We start from the raw sequence: 20,490 nt of genomic DNA on the forward strand, positions 1-20,490 counted from the left end.
GGGGTTTGATGAAGTCCTGTTAGTATGGGTTGCAACCCTTTATACTTCAGCTCCTGGGAGTCTTTCAGCATCCTAAGAGGATCGCTGGGCTTCGTGAGGAAGACAGACTTACAAGGCAGAGTAATCGTCTAAGTCAACTTCCTTACCAGGTACCTATATATTTTGGTTTTGTTATATTGATAACTGTCAAAAACTCTTAGCTTATACGCTGTAAACTTAATTAACTCTGGTCTCTACCCACCGCCTTGGGTGTGAATCAGCTATTATATATTCACCGGCTAAGTTAAATATTTAAAAATGATATTTTAATTATAAAATAAATTTTTGAATATACTTACCCGGTGAATATATAAATTAAAGGCCCTCCCTTCCTCCCCAATAGAGACGCAGCGGGACGAGAAGAATTGAAGGGTTTGTTTACATGCAAGAGTGGTATCTGGCCGATAGTTGGCGCTGGTGGTCACACCCGCAACCTTCATAGCGATCGCTCGCGAGTTTTTGAGTGTGTTTTCTGTCGAGCCGCTGAGTAGCAGCTATTATATATTCACCGGGTAAGTATATTCAAAAATTTATTTTATAATTAAAATATCATTTTTAGGCCCACATTGATGGTTTCATGATTCAGCAGTCAAATTATACCATAGACATGAGATAAATTAAAATTCATCTTTATTTTTCTCTCGTTTAATCTCAAGGTCGTTTTATGCATTGATATATACTTTATTTGTTCCGCCAAGAGATACTTACCTTGAACTACTTTCTTAGGAAGACTGGTAAAACCACTCCGCTCCGACCAAAATCATTCAAATCCCACCCCCCCACAATGCTCAGCCGCTGACCCGAGCGCCATCTTGACCTTAGGTCCTCAGTTCTCGCTGGTCGGTCGTAACGTTAACACATCACAACCTCGCTCTCGCTCTGACCCTGACCTCGTGGTTCCCACGTGGTCTCCTCGTGTTCCCTGTGTTCCCTTGTGTTTTCCTGTGTCTTTTCTTTCCCTGTGTGTGTATCGTTGCCCTGTGATGGATGCTCATCGTTGTTGCCCTGGGCCTTCTGTGGAGAAAGCGTGTGGCGCTTTCTTATCTAAGGAAGAATTTGATCCGCATACCCTTTGTTCCTCGTGTCGGGGACAAAGGTATGCGAGGGATGCTACTTGCCCTGAATGCGTCGTTTGGCCCGACTGGCAATGGAAGTTTGTCGGGATGAAGAAGAAAGCCAAGAAGGAGAAACCGGCGCGTACTATTTCGCGGGAAACGTCGATAGAGTCGTCCTCGGCCAGGACGACTCCGGTTCAGGTGAAGTCCCCAAGGTCATCCCCAGTCCCTGTCCATGGCAGGGATGTAGGTGAGTCTGTTGCCGGGCCTCAACCGATTGTTGAGCCCGTTCCATTGGGTGAGGCCCCTGTGGCAGATCCACTATTTTCGTCCTTGTGGGCGTGCTTGCGCCTTGTGGGTACCCCCTCCATGGAGGAATTTGTGGCCTAAACTCGTAGTGTGGAGGTGCCCCCCTTGGTAGCGGTTCCGACCGTAATCCCGGTAACCGAACTTCCTTCTCTTTGTGTCGTTGCAGGTCCGTCATCGGGAACGTGCGATCCCTATCGTGAGCGTTGTGTGACGGGCTCTTCTGATGATGTTGTTCCGCCGGCCTGGTCGGCCATGCTCAGGACCCCGGGAAGTTCGCCGAGAGATGACGAGCAGCCTTGGGATAAAGGAGACCTCGGAGTGCGATGCACCCACCCCGAGCCGTCTCCCTCAGTCGGTCGGCAACCTCAGTGGTGGGGAAGACTGGGTCAGTGATGCCGCGGGACGACAAACCTCAATAAGAAGAGAGCCAAGCGTTCTTCTACCTCCGACGGTGACCGATCTTCGGACGGGACTTTCTCGGAGAGTTCCTCCTCCGGCGAGAGGAGAAGGCGCAGGGGGCGCAAAAGGAACCGTTCGCGGTCATCCTTGAGGTACTCTAGAAAATGATGACAAACCTCACAAAGAAGAAAGAGCCAACTGTTCGCCTTCTTCCTCCGACGGAGACCGATCTTCAGACGGAACCTCCTTGGAGAGTTCTTCCCCCGGCGAGAGGAGAAGGTGCAGGGGGCGCAAGAGGAACCGTTCGCGGTCATCCTCAAGGTACCCTAGAAAATGTTCTAGGTCGTACCGGAAGCGGCACAGGCGCCACAGGAGCAGCAGCAGGAGGAACAGGCGGCATCGCAGGCATGGCAGTTCCCATTCACCAAGGAAGGCCGGTAGGGGTTCCCCCGTGCCCTCCGCAGCAGGGGGAGCCCGTGGGGTGGGTGTCGACTCCCGGGCTCTCCGGCCGGTCCATCGGCCGTCCGCCCGCTCAGCGGCAGGCCCCGTGCGGCCAAAAATGGGTAAGGGTCCCCCAGTGGCCCAGTGGCCCCGCAAGGGAGCTTAGAGGTGTGAGCTCACCAGGCGTGGTGAGGCCCCGTTCGAGTGAGGCGGGCAAGCCCATGACGGGACCCCCCCCCTCAGAGGCACTCCTCAATACAGGTCTCCCCGCTTGGGTGGAGCCTTCGGCTACCCCCACAGGTTTGATGAGCCCCACCATGAGGACGAGTACCTGGTGGAGGAAGATGATGATGTGGGGGATCTGGTGTTGCTGGACGCAACATCGGCGGAAACATCGATGTTTGGGAGGGTCTTAGCCTAGATCTTGAACCTGAACAACCTGAGTGAGGCGGAGGAGCCCAGGGATCTGGACTTCGGTGGACTGGGGCCTGGGGACGGTGCCTAAGGAGTTCAGGCCTTCTCGTTACAGGAGACCCTGTCGATGGAGGCCTCTGCTTGGTCCCTGTCCCACACCATGTCCTGGTTGGACTTATGGTCTGCGTCAGTGGCCACTTTTCACACCAACCACGATCTCTTCAACGAAGCAGGCCTGAACCTCTTCCGAGAGCTTCTCCATTCCGGGGCCAAGGCCATGGCCATTAAGTTGGCTCAAAGGATCCCGGACAGAGACCCCAGGTTGCTTAAGAACTCCCCAGTAGAAGGGGAAGGTCTGTTTCCAGAGAACCTGGTGTAGCAGACAATGGAGAGACTCGGGAAGGAAGGCAGGTCCTGGGTCTCCTCCCACTAGCTCTCCTTCAAGGCCCCTCAAGGATTTTGGGGTCCCTTCAAGCCCAGGTCCTCTTCCTCCAGGAGAGCCAGAGGAGCCCGGTTCCCTAGGAGGAAGTAGGGCGAGAGGCCCCCTAACACTATCCCTGCCACTGGTTGGGGGGATGCCTCCAAAAACATTGGCAAAGTTGGGAGGATTCCGGAACCGACCCATAGACAGGGCGTGTTCTGAAGGAAGGCAACCGGGTCCCCCTCCTGGACGAGACCCCTCCCCAGGTAAGGGACCCTGGGGCGGACACCTTGCATCCCGGCACTCCTCCCACAAGGAAGCCCTCCAGGTGGAGATCTCCGCCATGTTTCTCAAGGGCTCCCTCCAACCGGTGTCAGACAACTCCCCGGGCTTCTACAGCAGACTCTTCCTATTCCAGAAGTCCTCGGGGGTGTTGAAGGCCCGTGATAGACCTATCGGCCCTGAACAGGTTTATCAGGAAGACCCTGTTCAAAAAGGAGACTCCAAGGTCGGTCTTGGCGGCCATAAGGGAAGGGGGCTTTATGATTCCCCTGGACCTGAAGGACGCCTACTTCCAGATCCCAGTCCATCCCTCAAGCAGGAAGTACCTCAAGCTGAAGTGGGGGACAGGTAGCTTACCGGTTCACCACCCTAGGCTTCGGCCTATCCATGGCCCCGCAGGTTTTCACAAGTGTTCTCCCTGGTTTCGGAGTAGGCGCACAAGCGCAACTTCCGACTCCTACGTTACCTAGACGATTAGTTGCTGCTTTCAGTGTCGAAGGGACTCTTGGAGCAGCAACGGAACATTCTGTTAGCCTTATGCAAGGAGCTGGGTATTGTGGTAGATATGTAGAAATCCCAGCTGACACTATTAAGAAGGATGGTATACTTGGGGATGGAGCTGGACACGACCTTGGCGAAGGCCTTCCCTTCCAAGGAGCGCATCAGGAACCTCGGAGAGGTTTCCAGGCCACTCCTCCAGGGCCTCCCTATGAGGGCCAAGGACTGGCAGAGGCTACTGGGTTACCTGGCCTCCCTAGAGAAACTGGTTCCTCAAGGCAGGATCAAGCTGAGGCCCCTTCAGCGGTATCTAAAGATCACTGGTACCAGACCGGTTCCACCACTCAGGTGGTCCCGCTGTCCCCCGAAGGGAGGATGGCCCTACATTGGTGGGCCCTGCCAGAGAACTCCAGGCGGTGGGCCCTGCCGGAGAACTCCAGGCGGTGGGCCCTGCCGGAGAACTCCAGGCGGTGGGCCCTGCCGGAGAACTCCAGGCGGTGTACCCCGCTGACGGATTCACCCCCGGAGACGTGGCTCTTCACGGATGCCTCCAAGAAAGGTTGGTGGTCCCACCTGGCTTCTCACACAGCACAAGGGCAGTGGTCGGAGGCAGAGAGAGCTCACCACATCAACGTCCTGGAGATCTTGGGCATTCAGAGGGCCCTGTCAATCTTCGAAGGGGAGCTAGAGGGCAGGACGGTAGCCCTGATGTGCCATAACGCCACAGTGGTGGCGTATGTCATGAAACAGGGAGGCCTTCGCCCCAGGGAGCTCTGCCTCTTAACAGAAAATATCCTGGAATGGGCCGAGAGGAGACACATAGACCTCATGGCCCAGTTCATTCCAGGAAAACGAAACATCATAGCGGATGGTCTCAGCAGAAAGAGCGAAGTCCTAAGCACCGAACGGTCCCTGAACCCTCAGGTGGCCAGGGAAGTCCTGGAGAGGTGGGGTTCCCCGGTGATAGACCTGTTCGCGACTAAACTGAACGTGAAGCTCCCTGTCTACTGTTCCCCGGTGTCAGACCCAGGGGCCGAGATGGAAGACTCGTTTCAGCACTCCTGGGACAACATGGACATCTACGCCTTCCTACCCTTCCGGGTCCTCAGGAGGGTGTTGAACAGACTCCTCCGGTCCAGGGGCTCGAAGATGACCCTCGTGGCTCCTTGGTGGCCTGAGAGGGAGTGGTTTGCGGATCTTCAGGCTCTAGCGTCATATGCCCCCTGGACTCTTCCTCTAAGACAAGACCTCCTGTGACAGTCACACTTCATAAAGTTCCACGAAAACCCGCAGGGGCTCTCCCTTCATGCATGGCGACTATTGAGTGCCTGCTGAAGAGGGATGGTTTCTCGTGTTCAGCGGCCCCCTACATTGTGGGTTATTTGTGAAAGTCTTCAGCCGCAGTGTAGCAGGCCAAGTGGGCTACCTTTTGCAAATGGTGTAAGAGTAAGGCAGTGAAGGCACTGGAGGGGTCCATCCCCCTGATAGCAGATTACCTAATCTCCCTTGGATGGAGAAGAAGGTATCGGTACCAGCGGTCAAATGAGTTAGGGCTGCCCTGGGTCAGGTCTTCAAGCTGAATGGCCTGCACTTAGGGTTCTTGGATCAGTTATCCATGCTGATCCGCAACTTCGAGCAGTCATGCCCCCCGCAAGCCTCCAGGGTTCCTGCGTGGGATGTCACCAGGGTCCTGGACTCCTTGAAGAGACCCCGTTCAAGCCCCTGAAGGATATCTTGGACAGGGTACTCATGTTGAAGAGTCTTCCTGTTGGCCTTGGCATCCTCCAAAAGGGTGAGCGAACTGCACGGACTCTCCAGCGAGGTCTCCCACTCCAAAGGGTGGAAGGACGTCTTGTTTAGATTCTTCCGTTCTTCATGGCGAAGACGCAGAACCCCTCGGTGTTGGATTCAAGGTTTGAGGAGTTCTCTGTTCCAGCGATAGCCTCCTCTGGGAACCCAGAAGACTTGCTCCTATGTTCGGTAAGAGCAGTCAGGAAGTACTTGGGTAGAACGTCCAGGTACCGTCTGGGTCTCTCCTCCCTCTTCATCTCCACAGGCCTGGTCAAGAAGGCAGTGTTGAGGAATACGGTCTCCTTTTGGTTGCGAGAGGTCATTAGGAGGGCTTTTTAGCCTTCCGGAGTGCCTCCCCCCAAACACGCTAAGCCTCATGACATCAGGGGCTTGGGTACCTCCTTGGCCTTCTCCAAGAACATGGCAGTTTCTCAGATCTTAAGGCTGGGGCCTGGAAGAAGCAGTCTACATATTACTTGAAGGATGTTATATGGAAGATGTTGGATACCTTCTCGTTAGGTCCTGTGGTGGCAGGTCTTCAGCAGGTGAGAAGGTCCTACGAGGTTCCGTTGCGATAGGTTTAGTGATGCACACACATCCCCCCTATTCTTCCTGAAACCCCCCCCCCCCAACTATTCCCCCATTGCGTTCCCTATGCTCTTGGAGCGGGAGGAACAAATGTGGTATTGAATAGGTGAGTTATCAATTGGTTGTTGGGTGTATTATTAATGTGTGGTATGTGATTCTCACCCCCCCCCCCCCCCCAGGTTTGCCCATCTGTCTGCCATGGGTCTTCTTGTCCCTAAGGTCAGTGTGGTCCTGGTCCCAGTTCATCCCCGCCTCTGAGTCTCCTAAGAAAGTAGTTTGAGGTAAGTATCTCTTGTCGGAACAAATCAGAAATTTTAAGTAATTTCTATCTTTCCTAACGATACTTACCTCGAACTACTTTCGGGTTTTTCCCAGCCCGTCTGTCCCCTGGTGAACAGGCACTCAGGGTTTGGGCTAAGTTTGGAGGAAAAACAGAGGACCTAAGGTCAAGATGGTGCTGGGCATTGTGGGGGTTGGGATTTGAATAATTTTGGTTGGAGCGGAGTGGATTTACCAGTTCTCCTAAAAGAGTAGTTTGAGGTAAGTATCGTTAGGAAAAATAGAAATTACTTAAAATTTCTGAAATTTATATACTTATAAGTAAAGTATTGTACAGAATTCTTGTGTACACTATTTAATGATTTTCTTTGACTTTATTGAGAGGGAAAGGAGTAGTTCCCAGATTACTCTCTAACGTTTATGCACTGGCGCTGTATTCAGTTTGTTTTGAAATAACCCATGCTGGAAGTACCTTTGTTTTTGTAAGTTTCATATTACATTCTTTAATTATATTACTTCGTTTTCAGGAGTTTCATTTTACATTCCTTAGTTATGTCATTCATAGGTGAAAAACAAAAATCTGTTAACATTTGATGCTCATTTTGATGTTACCCTATAGCCTATACAATTTCTTATGATTTTGCGCTTAAGGAAACATTTTGCGGATATAACTGACAATTGGTAGCATTGGATACCCCTTCCCCCTTATTAGTCCATTATTGCGAGATCTAACTGTATTGGTATACTTCCCCTCACCCCCAGTTGCTGGCTATTTAATGCTTTTTATTTTTCTCTTTATAGTGTTTTTACTATTTTTGCTGCTTGTTTATGATGGTGACTCCATGGGTAGACATTGGAGACCCAGCATTACCACTGTACACAGCAGTAGTGAAGATCATCCTATTGGACAGTCGTATCAGCAGAATCAGAAAGGTAGTGCAACTGTTTGTGTACAAACAAGAACTTACAACTTGACAGTGGCAGACTGTTAGGACATCTTTCATTGTTGGAGAAGCTTGTCCCTTACAAGCATCTCCACCAACGATCGTTCCAGTTGTGTCTGAAGCGTCACTGGTCAGCAGCCAGTAATCTCCTTTACCATAGAACAAGAGGTACATCCCATTCCTCTTATTCCATTAAAACAGGCCTGTTGGCTGCTGTTTGGCAAAAACCTCTCCAAGGGAACTCCACTCAACCCCTCATCTTTTGACATAATTTTTACAGACAACCAAGGAGGGGTGATATATGCACTTGAGGATGCTGACCATCTCAGGGATATGGTCTGTGAAAGAAAAGTACCTTCATGTCAGCTTGCGGAAAATGCAAGCAGCACTACTAGAATTGCAAGCTTTCCAACTGTCTGAGAGGGCACTCTGTAAGGCGATGAGCGACTACACTGCCATCCTGGCTTTCGTCAACAATTAAGGGCACACATTTGAGCATTCAACAGTGCAGTAGCGCTGTTAGCGAGGTTTATTCCAGACAACAGGGATGATTTAGCAATCAAATTCCGTCACCAGGGTCAGGTTGTACTATCGGAGTGGTCACTACATCCCTGTGTGATGGAAAGACTTCTTGTTCATCACTTGGTTAAAAAGAAACTTCCAGTATTCTGCCCAGCAGTTCCAGACCTGTTGGTGGTATTCCAGGAAACCTTCTAGCACCCCTGGGACAATATGATAGAGTATGCATTTCCACCCTTGTGCCTGATTCACCGATCACTCTATGGACTGTTAATGACATTGTGTTTCAGGATAACCCAGGTGGCTTCCCAGTGGCCACACACTGAATGGTATCCATATCTGTTGATGCTCCTCATTGAGGTGCCTAGAAAACTACCCTATTGCCCACACTCTTTTGTCAGTTCAACCTTCAGAGATATCACAACTCTGCAACATATCTTTCTCTTCTTGTTTGGCAACCATCCAGCATTTCCTCCAAGTTAAAAGATGCAGCATACCTTGCTTTACCTGGTTGATGACTGTCCTGCATTTCCTCTAAACTAAAAAATACAGCATACCTTGCTTTTCCCGGTTGACGACCATCCAGTATTTCCTCCAAGCTAAAGGCTGCAGCATACCTTGCTTTTCCTGGTTAGCCATTATCGAGCATTTCCTCCAAACTAAAAGCTGCAGTATACCTTGCTTTTCTAGGTTTGCAACTATCCAGCATTTCTTCCAAACTAAAAGCTGCAGCGTACCTTGCTTATCCTGGTTGATGACTATTCAGCATTTCCTCCAAGCTAAAAGCTGCAGCATACCTTGCTTTTCCTGGTTGGTAACTATCCAGCATTTTCTCCAAGCTAAAAGCTGTAGCATACCTTGCTTTTCCTGGTTGGCGACTCTCCAGCATTCCCTCCAAGCTAAAAGTTGCAGCATACCTTTCTTTTCCTGGTTGGCAACTATCCAGCATTTCCTTCAAAAGCTGCAGCATACTTTGCTTTTCCAGGTTGGCAACTATCCAGCATTTCCTCTAAACTAAAAGCGGCAGCATACCTTTCTTTTCCTAGTTGAGGACTATCCAGCATTTCTTCCAAGCTAAAAGCTGCCGCATACCTTGCTTTTCCAGGTTGGCAATTATCCAGCATTTCCTGTTAACTATAAGCTGCAGCCAACCTTGATTTTCCTGGTTGGCGACTATCCAGCATATCTTCCAAGCTGAAACCTGCAGCATTCCTTGCTTTTCCTGGCTGGCGACTATCCAGCATTTCCTCCAAGCTAAAAGCTGCAGCATACCTTTCTTTTCCTGGTTGGCAACTATCCAGCATTTCCTTCAAAAGCTGCAGCATACTTTGCTTTTCCAGGTTGGCAACTATCCAGCATTTCCTCTAAACTAAAAGCTGCAGCATGTTTTGCTTTTCTTGGTGTACGACTATCTAGCATTTACCCCAAGCTTAAAGCTGTAGCATACCTTCCTTTGCCTGGTTGGTGACTATCCAGTATTTCCTCTGGTTGGTGACTATCCAGTATTTCCTCCAAGCTAAAAGCTGAAGCATACCTAGCTTTTCCTGGTTGGCGACTCTCCAGCATTTACTCCAAGCTAAAAACTACAACATACCTTGCTTTCCCTGGTTGACGACTATCTAGTATTTCCTCCCAGCTAAAAGCTGCAGCCTACCTTGCTTTTCCTGGTCGGCGACCATCCAGCATTTCCTCCAAGCAAAAATTTGTATAATTCCTTGCTTTTTCAGGTTGGCCACTATCCAGCATTTCCTCCTAACAAAAAGCTGCACCATACCTTGCTTTTCCTGGTTGGCAACTATCCAGCATGTCCTCTAAGCTGAAAGCTGCAGCATACCTAGCTTTTCCTGGTTGCGACTATTCAGCATTTCTTCCAATATTAAAGCTGAAGCATACCTTGCTTTCCCAGGTTGACCAGCATTTTCTCAAAGCTAAAAGCTGCACCATACCTCGCGTTTCCTGGTTGGCGACTATCCAGCATTTCTTCCAAGTTAAAAGCTGAAGCATGCCTAGCTTTTCCTAGCTGGCAACTATCCAACATTTCCTCCAAGGTAAAAGCTGCAGCATACCTTGCTTTTCTTGTGTTGATGATTATCCAGTATTTCCTCCAAGCTAAAAGCTGCAGCATACCCTGCTCTTCATGGCTGACGACTATCCAGTATTTCTTCCAAGCTAAAAGCTGCAGCATACCTTTCTTTTTCTAGTTGCCGACTATCCAGCATTTTCTCCAAGGTAAAAGCTGGAGCATACCTTGGGTTCCCTGGTTGACAACTGTCTAGTATCCCTCCAAGCTGAAAGCTGTAGCATACCTTGCTTTTCCTGGTTGGTGACTTTTCAGTATTTTCTCCAAGTTAAAAGCTGAAGCATGCCTTGCTTTTCATGGCTGGTGACTTTTCAGTATTTCCTCCAAGTTAAAAGCTGAAGCATGCCTTGCTTTTCCTGGTTGGTGACTTTTCAGTATTTCCTCCAAGTTAAAAGCTGAAGCATGCCTTGCTTTTCCTGGGTGGCCACTATCCAGCATTTCCTCCAAGCTAAAAGCTGCAGCATGCCTTGCTTTTCCTAGTTGGCCACTATCCAGTATATCCAACAAACTAAAAGCTGCAGCATACCTTGGTTTTTCTGATTGACAACTATCCAGCATTTCCTCCAAGCTAAAATCTGTAGCCTACCTTGCTTTTTCTGTGTTGGTTACTCCTCAACATTTTTTCCAAGCTAAAAGCTGCAGCATACCTTGCTTTTCCTGGTTGGGGACTATCCAACATTTCCTCCAAAGTAAAAGCTGCAGCATACCTTGCTTTTCCTGGTGGGCAACTGTCTAGCATATCTTCTAAGCTGAAAGCTGCAACATACCTTGCATTCTTGGTTGGCAACCATCCACATTTCCTCCAAACAAAAAGCTGCCTGGATACCTGTGAAGATCCTGTGCAGCTGTCTACCAGGGAAAGTGTGCAATTGGTGTCACAGAAGGCATACTTCTCCAATTGATTCGTCTCTGCAATTGATTGTTATTTTCCTTGTTAGTTTTCATGCAAAGAAGCTCCTCTCAGTTTCCACTGTGAAAGGCTTTCATTCAGCCTTAAGCCAGGTTTTCAGACTGATACGCTTAGATCTTTTTTCTTCATGGAAATTGTCTATGGTCATGAGGAGCTTCAAATAGTCTTGCCCCTAGAGAACACAAGCCACTCAAGTCCTTAGGTCTCTTTAGTGGGCCCCAAGACAGTGTTCTTGCTAGTTTTAGCCTCAGCTTAACAAGTAGGTGAGCTGTATTGCATTTCATATGTCACAATTCATACTGAAGGATGAAAGGAGGTCTCCCTCCCATTTGTTCCCGAGTTTGTGGCCAAGATCCAGAACCCAGCTTTTTACAGTTTCAGATTAGAATCTCTCTCTATCTTTTCTCTGTAAAAAGGGATCAGCATTGATCGGGATGGCTTGCTTATACATCGTGTGAGGGTACTGTTACGCTATCGGGAAAAAACTCGACTCGATGCTTCAGGCTGGAGCACAGAGAGACTATCTCAGCACTATAAGGGTAAAGATGTAGATATTTAAGAACACTATTTCTTCTGGCTTTCTTGAGATGATCAGATGTGCCTAACCAGCAACAAGCAAGGAGATAGAAGGACTATTCCGTGCTTGAGCGCACAAAGTCAAAGGTACAGTATTGGATTTACCTTAGCTGTTAGGAACCCAATCAGTAATGTCCCTGCCTGACTGTCTGTTAGATGAGTTCAAGACCTGTTCAAGCTCAATAGTTTCTAATAGTGTCTGCAACCTCACCATCCTTGTGAGCTAGGAAGGGAAGGCTTGGGGGAGCCTATAGACCTACCTGCAGAACCATCAGCAACCATTGCTTGGCCCTCCCTGACCCTAGATTGATGGCAAAAGGGCTTGGGCATTGATCATGTGTATACCGTATATGGTCAGTCTCTTGTAGGGTATTGTCCTGTCATTTGCTTCTGCGATTCAGTAGTGACCTTTAAACCTGTCAGTTGGACATGTCTTGAAGGCAGGCATCTAGAAATGACAGCAATCTTTATTGCCCATCGCCTTTAAGTATATAGCTACAGGTCTCTGGATATCTTTACCCTTGGTATGTTGAATACTGCTCAACAGGTGGTGTAGGGAGCCTTCGTCCCTCAGAGGACACGAAGCATCTCATTCACGTTAGTAGCCTTGAAAGAAGTGTAGAATGAAAGGCCTTTTTCCTCTTCCTTCTTCCCCTCTCTTGGGGTACATCTGTCGTGCCATTATGAGCTGGACTGGACGACAGATGCAGGTAAGCCTCATGATCAAGCAACTCTTCTATACAGACAGGTTTTAAGAAGTATTTTCCCATCATTCCAGATGAGAGAGGGAAGATGGGCAAATATATGCAAAGCTTATTCTCATAGAGACCATACATTAAGACAACATATTCTCTACACGCATATAGGTTCACCCAGGACTGTCAATCAGTCACTTGGTAGGGACCTAGCCTAATATCTGCGACATCTTTATGCCTAGGTTGTTAGAAGTTTTAAAGGAATCCTCATTTAGGGTCTCACAGGACCAAGTGCCTTGAGTCTTGGAAAAGTGAACCAACCAATTTTGGTTTTAGAGAATTCTCGCCTCCTAAGGATATGTCTCCTATTAAAGGATGATAGTTTGTATTTGTTTAGTTACAAATCACAGTTTTTTAGACTGATTTGTATTTTTCCTAACTATGAAGACTGATTCCTTCAAGTTACACTTCCTGCCTAATCACCCCACAAGTCTTTGGTCTAAAGTCAAAAGTGGGAGCTTCACTGACTCTCATGCCCACTACCCACCAGCAACTACAACCAATATGTTAAAAGTTTAAAGCTTAATGACCATTCCATTTGCTCTGAAATCATAGTCCTATTAAACAACTAGGTATGTATAGTTAGGAAATACAAATTACTTTTACCATTTGGGATTTTTTCAAACATTTTCCTTGTGCTTTTTCAGAACTGAAATTGCAAGTACTAATCCTGATGTCAAAGGAAAAGTGAAGTACTTTTGTCGAACCAAAGGTCATGGCTTTGTTACTCCTGAGGATGGGACAGAGGATATTTTTGTTCACATTTCAGAGTAAGTATATAATTCCAATTTGGGTTTTCTTTAATAAGATATAAAGTATCCGTGTATGTAATTCATATAAAAACTACCTCTTTGTTCCTACATGTAAAACAAATCATAAACTTTGAATAGGAGGATAGCTTCAGCAGAGGTTGAACGGCCATTAAATGGGCCGGCCGGCTAATGCAGTTTTTTAAGGACAGGACTATGACATTCATACCACTTAATAAGGTGACTTAGGACATCTCTAAAGTGCATATGATTTTTGCCTCTTTCGGTTTTGTGACGCCAGGGTGAATTATTCTGAAAATGAGTGTATTTCAAATTCTATCTTCTCTTGATAATTGATATTAAGACCTCGGATTACTACCCTATATAGACTTGATGTAAACCTCCAATAAAATGAGGAGTTTTTTCTAAAAGTCATTCTTTGCTAGACAGGATTTTTTTCATTATGGTAAAAAAATAAAACCTAAAAATTGGGGAAAAAGTTAAGAAAAAAGATATGAAGAAAATTTTGGAAAAATGGCAATATTTGTTTTTTTATAATGTCTTTCTAAGTTATATACCAAATTTCAATGCTATATCTTTAAAACTAAGGGATAAGATAGAATTTGAAGGTCAATAAGTATAGTTTTGAGATACAGGCATTCAAGGTTTTTCTTCGTATTTTTACAAAGACAATATTAATAAATCCTGGTTTGTTCCGTAACTGAATACAAACCTTAGCTATTTACATGGGGTAATTACTTTGGCGACAGCTGATGACGAGCCATAAAGTTTTAATGAGGGTTTCCTACCCTGCTGCTAGTTAGCGGGGGGGGGGGGGTAGCTACCCCTCCCCCTTCACACATACCGGTAATTCATTCACTTTACTTTTGGCTCGGAGAGACGACAGACCTGTCAGCGCTCTCCTCTCTTTTGACTGCCTTAATTTTTGTTTGCTTTTACTTTCAGTGTTTGTGTGTGAAGTTGGCCTCTACTCTCCTTATGCGCACTTGCCCTGGACTTCCCGGCCGCCCTTGTGGGACCTTTATGTCGGCCATGGAAATGGATCCTCACTCCTTATGCCCCCAGTGTAGGGGCCAACGGTGTGATAGTTCTAATTTGTGCATTGATTGTAGGGAGTGGTCTACCTCCCAGTGGGAGAGGTTTGCCCGGCGACGTAAGAAGAAGGCTAAAAGGGATATTTCTTCTTCCGAGGTTTCTCGGAAGAGAGAAAATCCTAAGTCGTCGTCTTCCGCCGCCCATTCCTCCTCCGAAGCTCCCGCTCGGGCGGCCTCTTCCGAGAGGCCGGCGAGTGGTAGCGTAGACCGTAATGTTGATGTCATTAACCGATCCTGTGGTGAGGGAGAGGTCGTTGCCTACCATAGCGAGGCGGCTGCCCCTCCCCCCTCGGAGGAGGTATTTGTTTCTAACAATGACCTTTTTCAGCTTTGGGCTTCCTTGGGGCTACAGGGTTCGCCCTCCAAGGAAGCCTTGTTTGGTATGATCAAACGGGGTGCGGCTGCCGAACAATCGTCAACCTCAGCGAACATAGATCCTCTGTCTGTGGTTGACGTTGTTGTGTCGGAAACATCCCGTGGGTCTGACGAAACTCCCGTTCCTGTGGCTGCGGTAGCAGAAGGCTCTGTCTCCCCCTCCAAACATACTTCGAGGGAGGAGCTTAGTCCCACAGTCTCTCCTTCCGTTGAGACTCTCTCTCGGGGGAGTTCTCTGGTAGAGACGCCTCTTCGGAGGCCTATTGAGGGTCAGCGTATAAGGCGGAAGGCTCGCCCTCCCCTTCGCCGTAGAGGCCTTCCTTCCCCCTTCAAAGGGGTTAAGAGGCGTCTCTTCGGCTCATCGTCACCACAGTCCTCTGCGGAGGAGACGACTCGCCGTTCTCCTGACCTGCCTGCTACCAACCTTGACCTCTCCAGGGATCGTTCGCGATCCCCGTCGGAGGATGGTCGTCCTTCGGGAAAATGTGAGCTGTCGTCCCAACCATCAACATCTAAAGCTGCTGTCGCGCTTTACGCGCCGGAGACTGCCACTGCGCAACCTCCTGACCCTTCGGGGCCTCAAGACCCTTCGGGGTCTCAGGGACTTGAGCGCAACTGCGCCGCTCGCCCCTAAGCGTAAGGCTCCGCCTGCGCACCCTGCTGCTGTTGTTCCTGACGTTCCTGACAAAGCGCCTCGGCGCTCACCCTTAGGCGTTCGCGCCACTGTTCCTGTTGCTCGCCAGGGTTCCCCTGCGCGCCCACGCCCATCGGCGCCCCGTCGCCCTCCAGCAGTTCCTGAAGTAGCGTGCAAGCGCCCAACTGCGCAAACGTGCCCTGTTCCTGTTATAGTGCCGCCGCGCTCTCCTGCACACTTGCGGCCAGTTCGTGATATGGCGCCTACGCGTCCACTGGTTCCCCAGCGGCCTCCAGCGCTCACGCGCCCTCCGGCACCTCGCTGGCCCCCTGTTCATGTTTCATCGCGCGCGATCCAGGAGGTTCCTGAGTTGGCGCACAGGCGGCCACAGGTTCCCACGGACTCGTCGCACCCTGCGGGGGAGAGACGCGATACGCGTCCCCGCGCGATTCCAGCTCCAGCGTTCACGCGCACCCCAACGCGTCCACATGTCGCTTTGGACCCATCGCGCCCACCTAAGGAGGTTCGCGATACAAGGGAGGCTCGCGATACAAGAGAGGTTCGCGATGCGCGGCCGCGCGCAGTTCCTGTTCCAGCACCAACGCGACCACGCGTAGCGACGACTCAGCTCGTCGCCACAGAGGTTGCCAAGCCAGCGCACGGGCGCTCACGGCCGCCTCTGGAACCACGCGAATCTATTACAGATATGATCGCGCCCGACGTGCCCAAGTCGCGCTCGGGACCCTGCTCCCGCGCTATCGCGTCCTCGGCCAGTCCTACCGGACACCCGCTCGGACGCTCCTGTTATCGCACACCCTCCGGGGCCGCACCAGTTCGCTGCGTGCCCACGCGTTCGTCCTCCTCCTGTTCCAGCTCCTGATCGCCGCACGCCCACTCGCGCTCTCGGGCATGTTCCCGCTCAGGCTGCCGTGCGCCCCCGCGGCCACGCTCCCGCTCTGTCGCTAGCGTGCCATCGCGCCATTGCTCCTGACCATCCTCTTGTGCGCCATCGTGCCCCCGCGCCCGCCCCCCGCGGGTGCGCGCTCGATTTTCTAGCTTCGCGCCCTCTCGCGCGCGACCCTGATCTGGGCCCGTCACACGAGCCCCAGGGCGATCGCTGACAGGCGCTTTCTTCCTTGTCGCGTTCCCCTCCCCTCAACCGCAGACCAGCGCGCTCGCCAGAGGGGGAACGCTCCTCGGACAGGTCTAGGGATTCTTTTCTTACAGCCCTGCAGGCGGACCCTCGTTTGTCTAACAATTATCCAGATATTGTACTGGAACAACGGTTATGGCGTTCAAGCACGTACCCACGCTAGTCCATTTGGGTTTCCAACAGGGAGACAAGATGCTGAACTTAAGATGACTTTATTCAGACAAGTAGAGGGCACAAATACTGATGGGGGCAATAGCATGTTGCAAATACACTATAATTAGTTAAAACGGTCAACGACTGCAAATAAGGTTGAAAAATTTACACGAGTGACACTCTTAGAGTTACTCCCGTGAGCTCGTGACTCCAACTAACTTCCTAACTTGCCGCTCGAACTTCTAACGTATTTTTGTTATTTTAAAAGTGTTTGATTTAAAAAATCACACATTCAGAATCATTTCCATGAAATTAAATTGCAAAAAATAAACAATTACAAATAAAATAGAATAAATTTCTTTTCCTCTTTAATATTTTTTTAATTTTATTTGTAATTTTAACTAAAACCATGAATATTCCACATGACCCCACCAAGCTTTTACAAATTTACAATATTTGGGAAAGCTGACAGGAAATAGATGGTAACATTCAATGTATGCATAAAATTGAGCTTTATACAAATTTCAATACACAGAAATTTTCAATAACATTCAGGAAGCTATCAGTAAATAAATGGTAGTATTTTATGTATACAAAAAAATGATTGAGCATTAAATGAATCTCGATAAACAATCAGACATTGTTTTTCTTTTCTGTTATGTGATTATTTCATAATCATAAATACTCAGTATGAGCTCCCACTTTCTCAACTAATCTTTCGACTTGGAATATTTACTGACATAAGAGAGAGGTTGGTGATCAGTTTCTAATTCAAAATGTAGACCTAGCAATTAAAACCTGAATTTTTCAATTTCCCAAATGATACAAAATGCTTCTTTTTCCAGGGTGTTATATCTCATCCGAGTATCATTCAATTTCTTTGAAATACACAGAATAGGTAGAACAGGGACATCAGGCTCTAGTCTTTGACCTAATATGGCTCCTATCGCATACGAAGATGCATTAGTTTAAACAATGCATGACACCAATGGGTTAACGTGATACAATTTTATATCTCTACTTGAGGCTAATTTCAGGTCATCAAAGCATTTCATTATATGCTCGTTCCAAACTAATTTATTTGGAGAGTTCTTCTACTATACCATACAACTGACAGGTTACATCAGCAAAATTGCACTAATAGTTTCTAAAATAATTACATAAACCAAGGAAAGATTGGAGTCTCTTCTTTGAGTCGGGTAAAGGAAAATCTAGGATGGCTTGAATTTTCTCAGACTGGGGAGAAATGTAGTTTTCACTCAGGGTCTGACCCAAAAAGTCAATGTCTTCTGTACAAAAATAAGATTTCTTTAGATTTACTTTAGGATTAGCAGACCTCAACGATTTAAACACATATTCTGAACACTTGAGGTGCTCGGAAAGAGTTTCTGTAGCAATGAGAATGTCATCTAAAAATGTGAAAATGTTGGGGTGATCAGGAAAGAGAACTCTCATAAGTCTTGAAAATTCAGCTGGTCCATTTGATATTGTGAATGGTAAAACTTTAAATTAGAATATTCCAAATTCAGTTACGAATGCAGTGTATTTGCAACTCTTTTGACAGGGGAATCCGATAAAACCCGTTTTTTGAATCAATTACAGAATAGAACTTACATTGAGGGATGCGAGCAAAAATTGTCTGGGTGCTACTGATAGGTTCTCTATCTTTGACTAACTTACTATTTAAAGATCTATAGTCAATGACTGTTCTTATCTCATCCTTGTCTTTTTAAGGAATGAAAATGTAGGGACTGGAATAATCAGAGTTACTGGGTTCAATGAGATTATTTTCAGTTATTTTGTTAAGCTCAGTTTGAATTTATATCTCTATGCTGAGGTACAGAGTAAGCATTCTTTTTGACTGGTGTGGGATCATTCAATTGAATAGAGTGAGTCAAAATATCTGTCATAGTGGGGGAGGTAGAAAATACATCCGAATACTCCATTATCAAGCTATCAACCTCTCCTTGTACAGAAGGGTTTTCACAATGCTTCAACACATTTATTCTCTTAGCAGAATCAAATATGGGCATATAGCTAATACTATTGAGCATATTACTACATACTGCAGAACTATCAACATCAGCATCCTCGTCTGGTACATTATTTGAATCAGGTTGAACATCAACATTGTAATTTGAGTTAGAATTATTTTGAGAATGTTCATTATACAATTTTAAGAGATCAACGTGATATGACCTGATTTGACCATTGATTTCATTTGAGTAATTTTTATCAGATGGGCCATCTTAGTTTCATTTTAGGTTTTTTATTTGGCAGGGTTTTCATGAAAACTTTATCCCCAATGTTAAGTTTTCTAGCTTTAGACCGAGGATAAAGTTGAGCTATATTAGTTAATTGAGAATTAACTGCATTAGAATGTGCCTGATTTCTGTTATTTTCACTATTTAATCTTGTATTTACAACAAACTCTTCAACATTTACTTTATCCAAAATGGGTGAGTCCACTCTTGAATTCAAATCTTCAACTTGATAGCTCTTCTGTATACTAGATCATATGGTGAAAACCTAATATTCGATCTAACTGTGTTATTATAAGTAAGCAAGAGTTTATTAACTAACTCATCCCATGATTTAGCATCATCTATACAGGAATGTTTAATCATATCCGAAAAGGTTCCATTAAACCTTTTGCAAATCCTATTAGATTGAGGATGTCTAGGGGATATGTTAATCAAATGGATGGCATGTTCCGTATCGTAATCCTTGAACAACTTACTCAGAAAGTGACGTCCATTATCGGTAGTTATCTGCTTTGGAAACCCATATTTATAAAAATAAAAATTGACTAACTTCTCTAAACATTCTTCAGCCGTTAGAGTTTTAACAGGGATTGCATTTGCAAAATGTGTTGCAACATCCACAGTGGTGAATAAATAAGTTTTTCCAGAATAACTAGTTTGAAAATGTTTAAGAAATTCTCTACAAATATGAGCAAATGGTACATATGTTAATTCAATCATATCTGAAGGAACAGGTTATGGAATCTAACTTGTGTCATACTGACATACATCACATCTATTCACATAATCATGAATTTCTTTGAATACATTAGGGAAATAAAAGTTCCTACTTATAGTTTTGCCACGGCCGTATAACTTAAATGTCCACTGTTATCATGATAATGTTACAGAAAATAGGAAATTAGATTCTTCGGTACATAAATTGCATATGAAAATAAATCACTTTTGTTAACTTCGTTTAGTAAATCATTGTACATTACTAACTCAACTTGTGGAGAAATGAACATGGATTCATTGCATTCAAGTAAATTGAAAATTTTTCTGCATTCAATATCATTATTTTGACTCTATTTAATAAAACTTGAAGTTATTGCCTTAGTCAAGGAACTAAATAGGTCAAAATTTGTACACTGAGGGGCAGGTTCTCTGTTTTCATCAATGGCTCTTGGATCTTCAGCTATATTTGAAGCTGAAGGGTTAGGAATAAAGACCTCACCTGATGTGGAAGGGTTAGGAATAGAGACGCCACCTGGTATATCTGATGCAGAAGTGATAGGAGAACTCTCAGCAGGTACCTTAAATGGTTGCGGTTGAAGAGGAACTGAAGTTTTATCACTAGCTTGTTGGATGTATTACTGTGACGGTAGCATCATGAGGGTCAGGAAGCAACTTGCAACCACTTTCTTGATCAAATACAGGAAGGATAGCATCATGCTTGTGATTTTTCACAGATACCCTCTTGATGACTATTGAAAGTTTGTGTCTATTCTTATTTTCATCACAGATGATGGAGTCATCTTCCCTCCAGCCTTTGTATCCTTTGGGCAAAATTTAGCATTTATTGCAGAAATACTAGCTCGAGAATCTATCAAGATATCAGAACTATGTTTATTATTAATATTTCCTTTTACGATGAATTCCACACCATCTCTGTATGGTGCACGCCTGTTGCAAAACGTGTAATTTATGTTCTTGGGTTTGGGCTGTTTCTCAGAATATTTGATCCAACATTATTCCACCATATGTT

At 46.6% G+C, this 20,490-nt stretch overlaps 1 protein-coding gene across 2 annotated transcripts in view; it reads left to right on the forward strand.

Moving 5' to 3' along the window:
* Positions 1-20,490, forward strand: part of LOC137653588 (cold shock domain-containing protein CG9705) — an 86,177-nt gene that overhangs the window by 22,893 nt on the left and 42,794 nt on the right. For both annotated transcript variants that reach the window (XR_011046521.1, XM_068387120.1), the window contains exon 3: positions 12,948-13,070. Coding sequence is in view for 1 of the 2 variants with exons in the window: in XM_068387120.1 (XP_068243221.1) it covers positions 12,948-13,070 (123 nt within the window). In the remaining variant the exon portion in view is untranslated. The remainder of the gene's footprint in view (positions 1-12,947; positions 13,071-20,490) is intronic.

The sequence above is a fragment of the Palaemon carinicauda genome, chromosome 14, assembly GCF_036898095.1.
Source record: "Palaemon carinicauda isolate YSFRI2023 chromosome 14, ASM3689809v2, whole genome shotgun sequence".
In the NCBI taxonomy this organism is placed as follows: domain Eukaryota; kingdom Metazoa; phylum Arthropoda; class Malacostraca; order Decapoda; family Palaemonidae; genus Palaemon; species Palaemon carinicauda.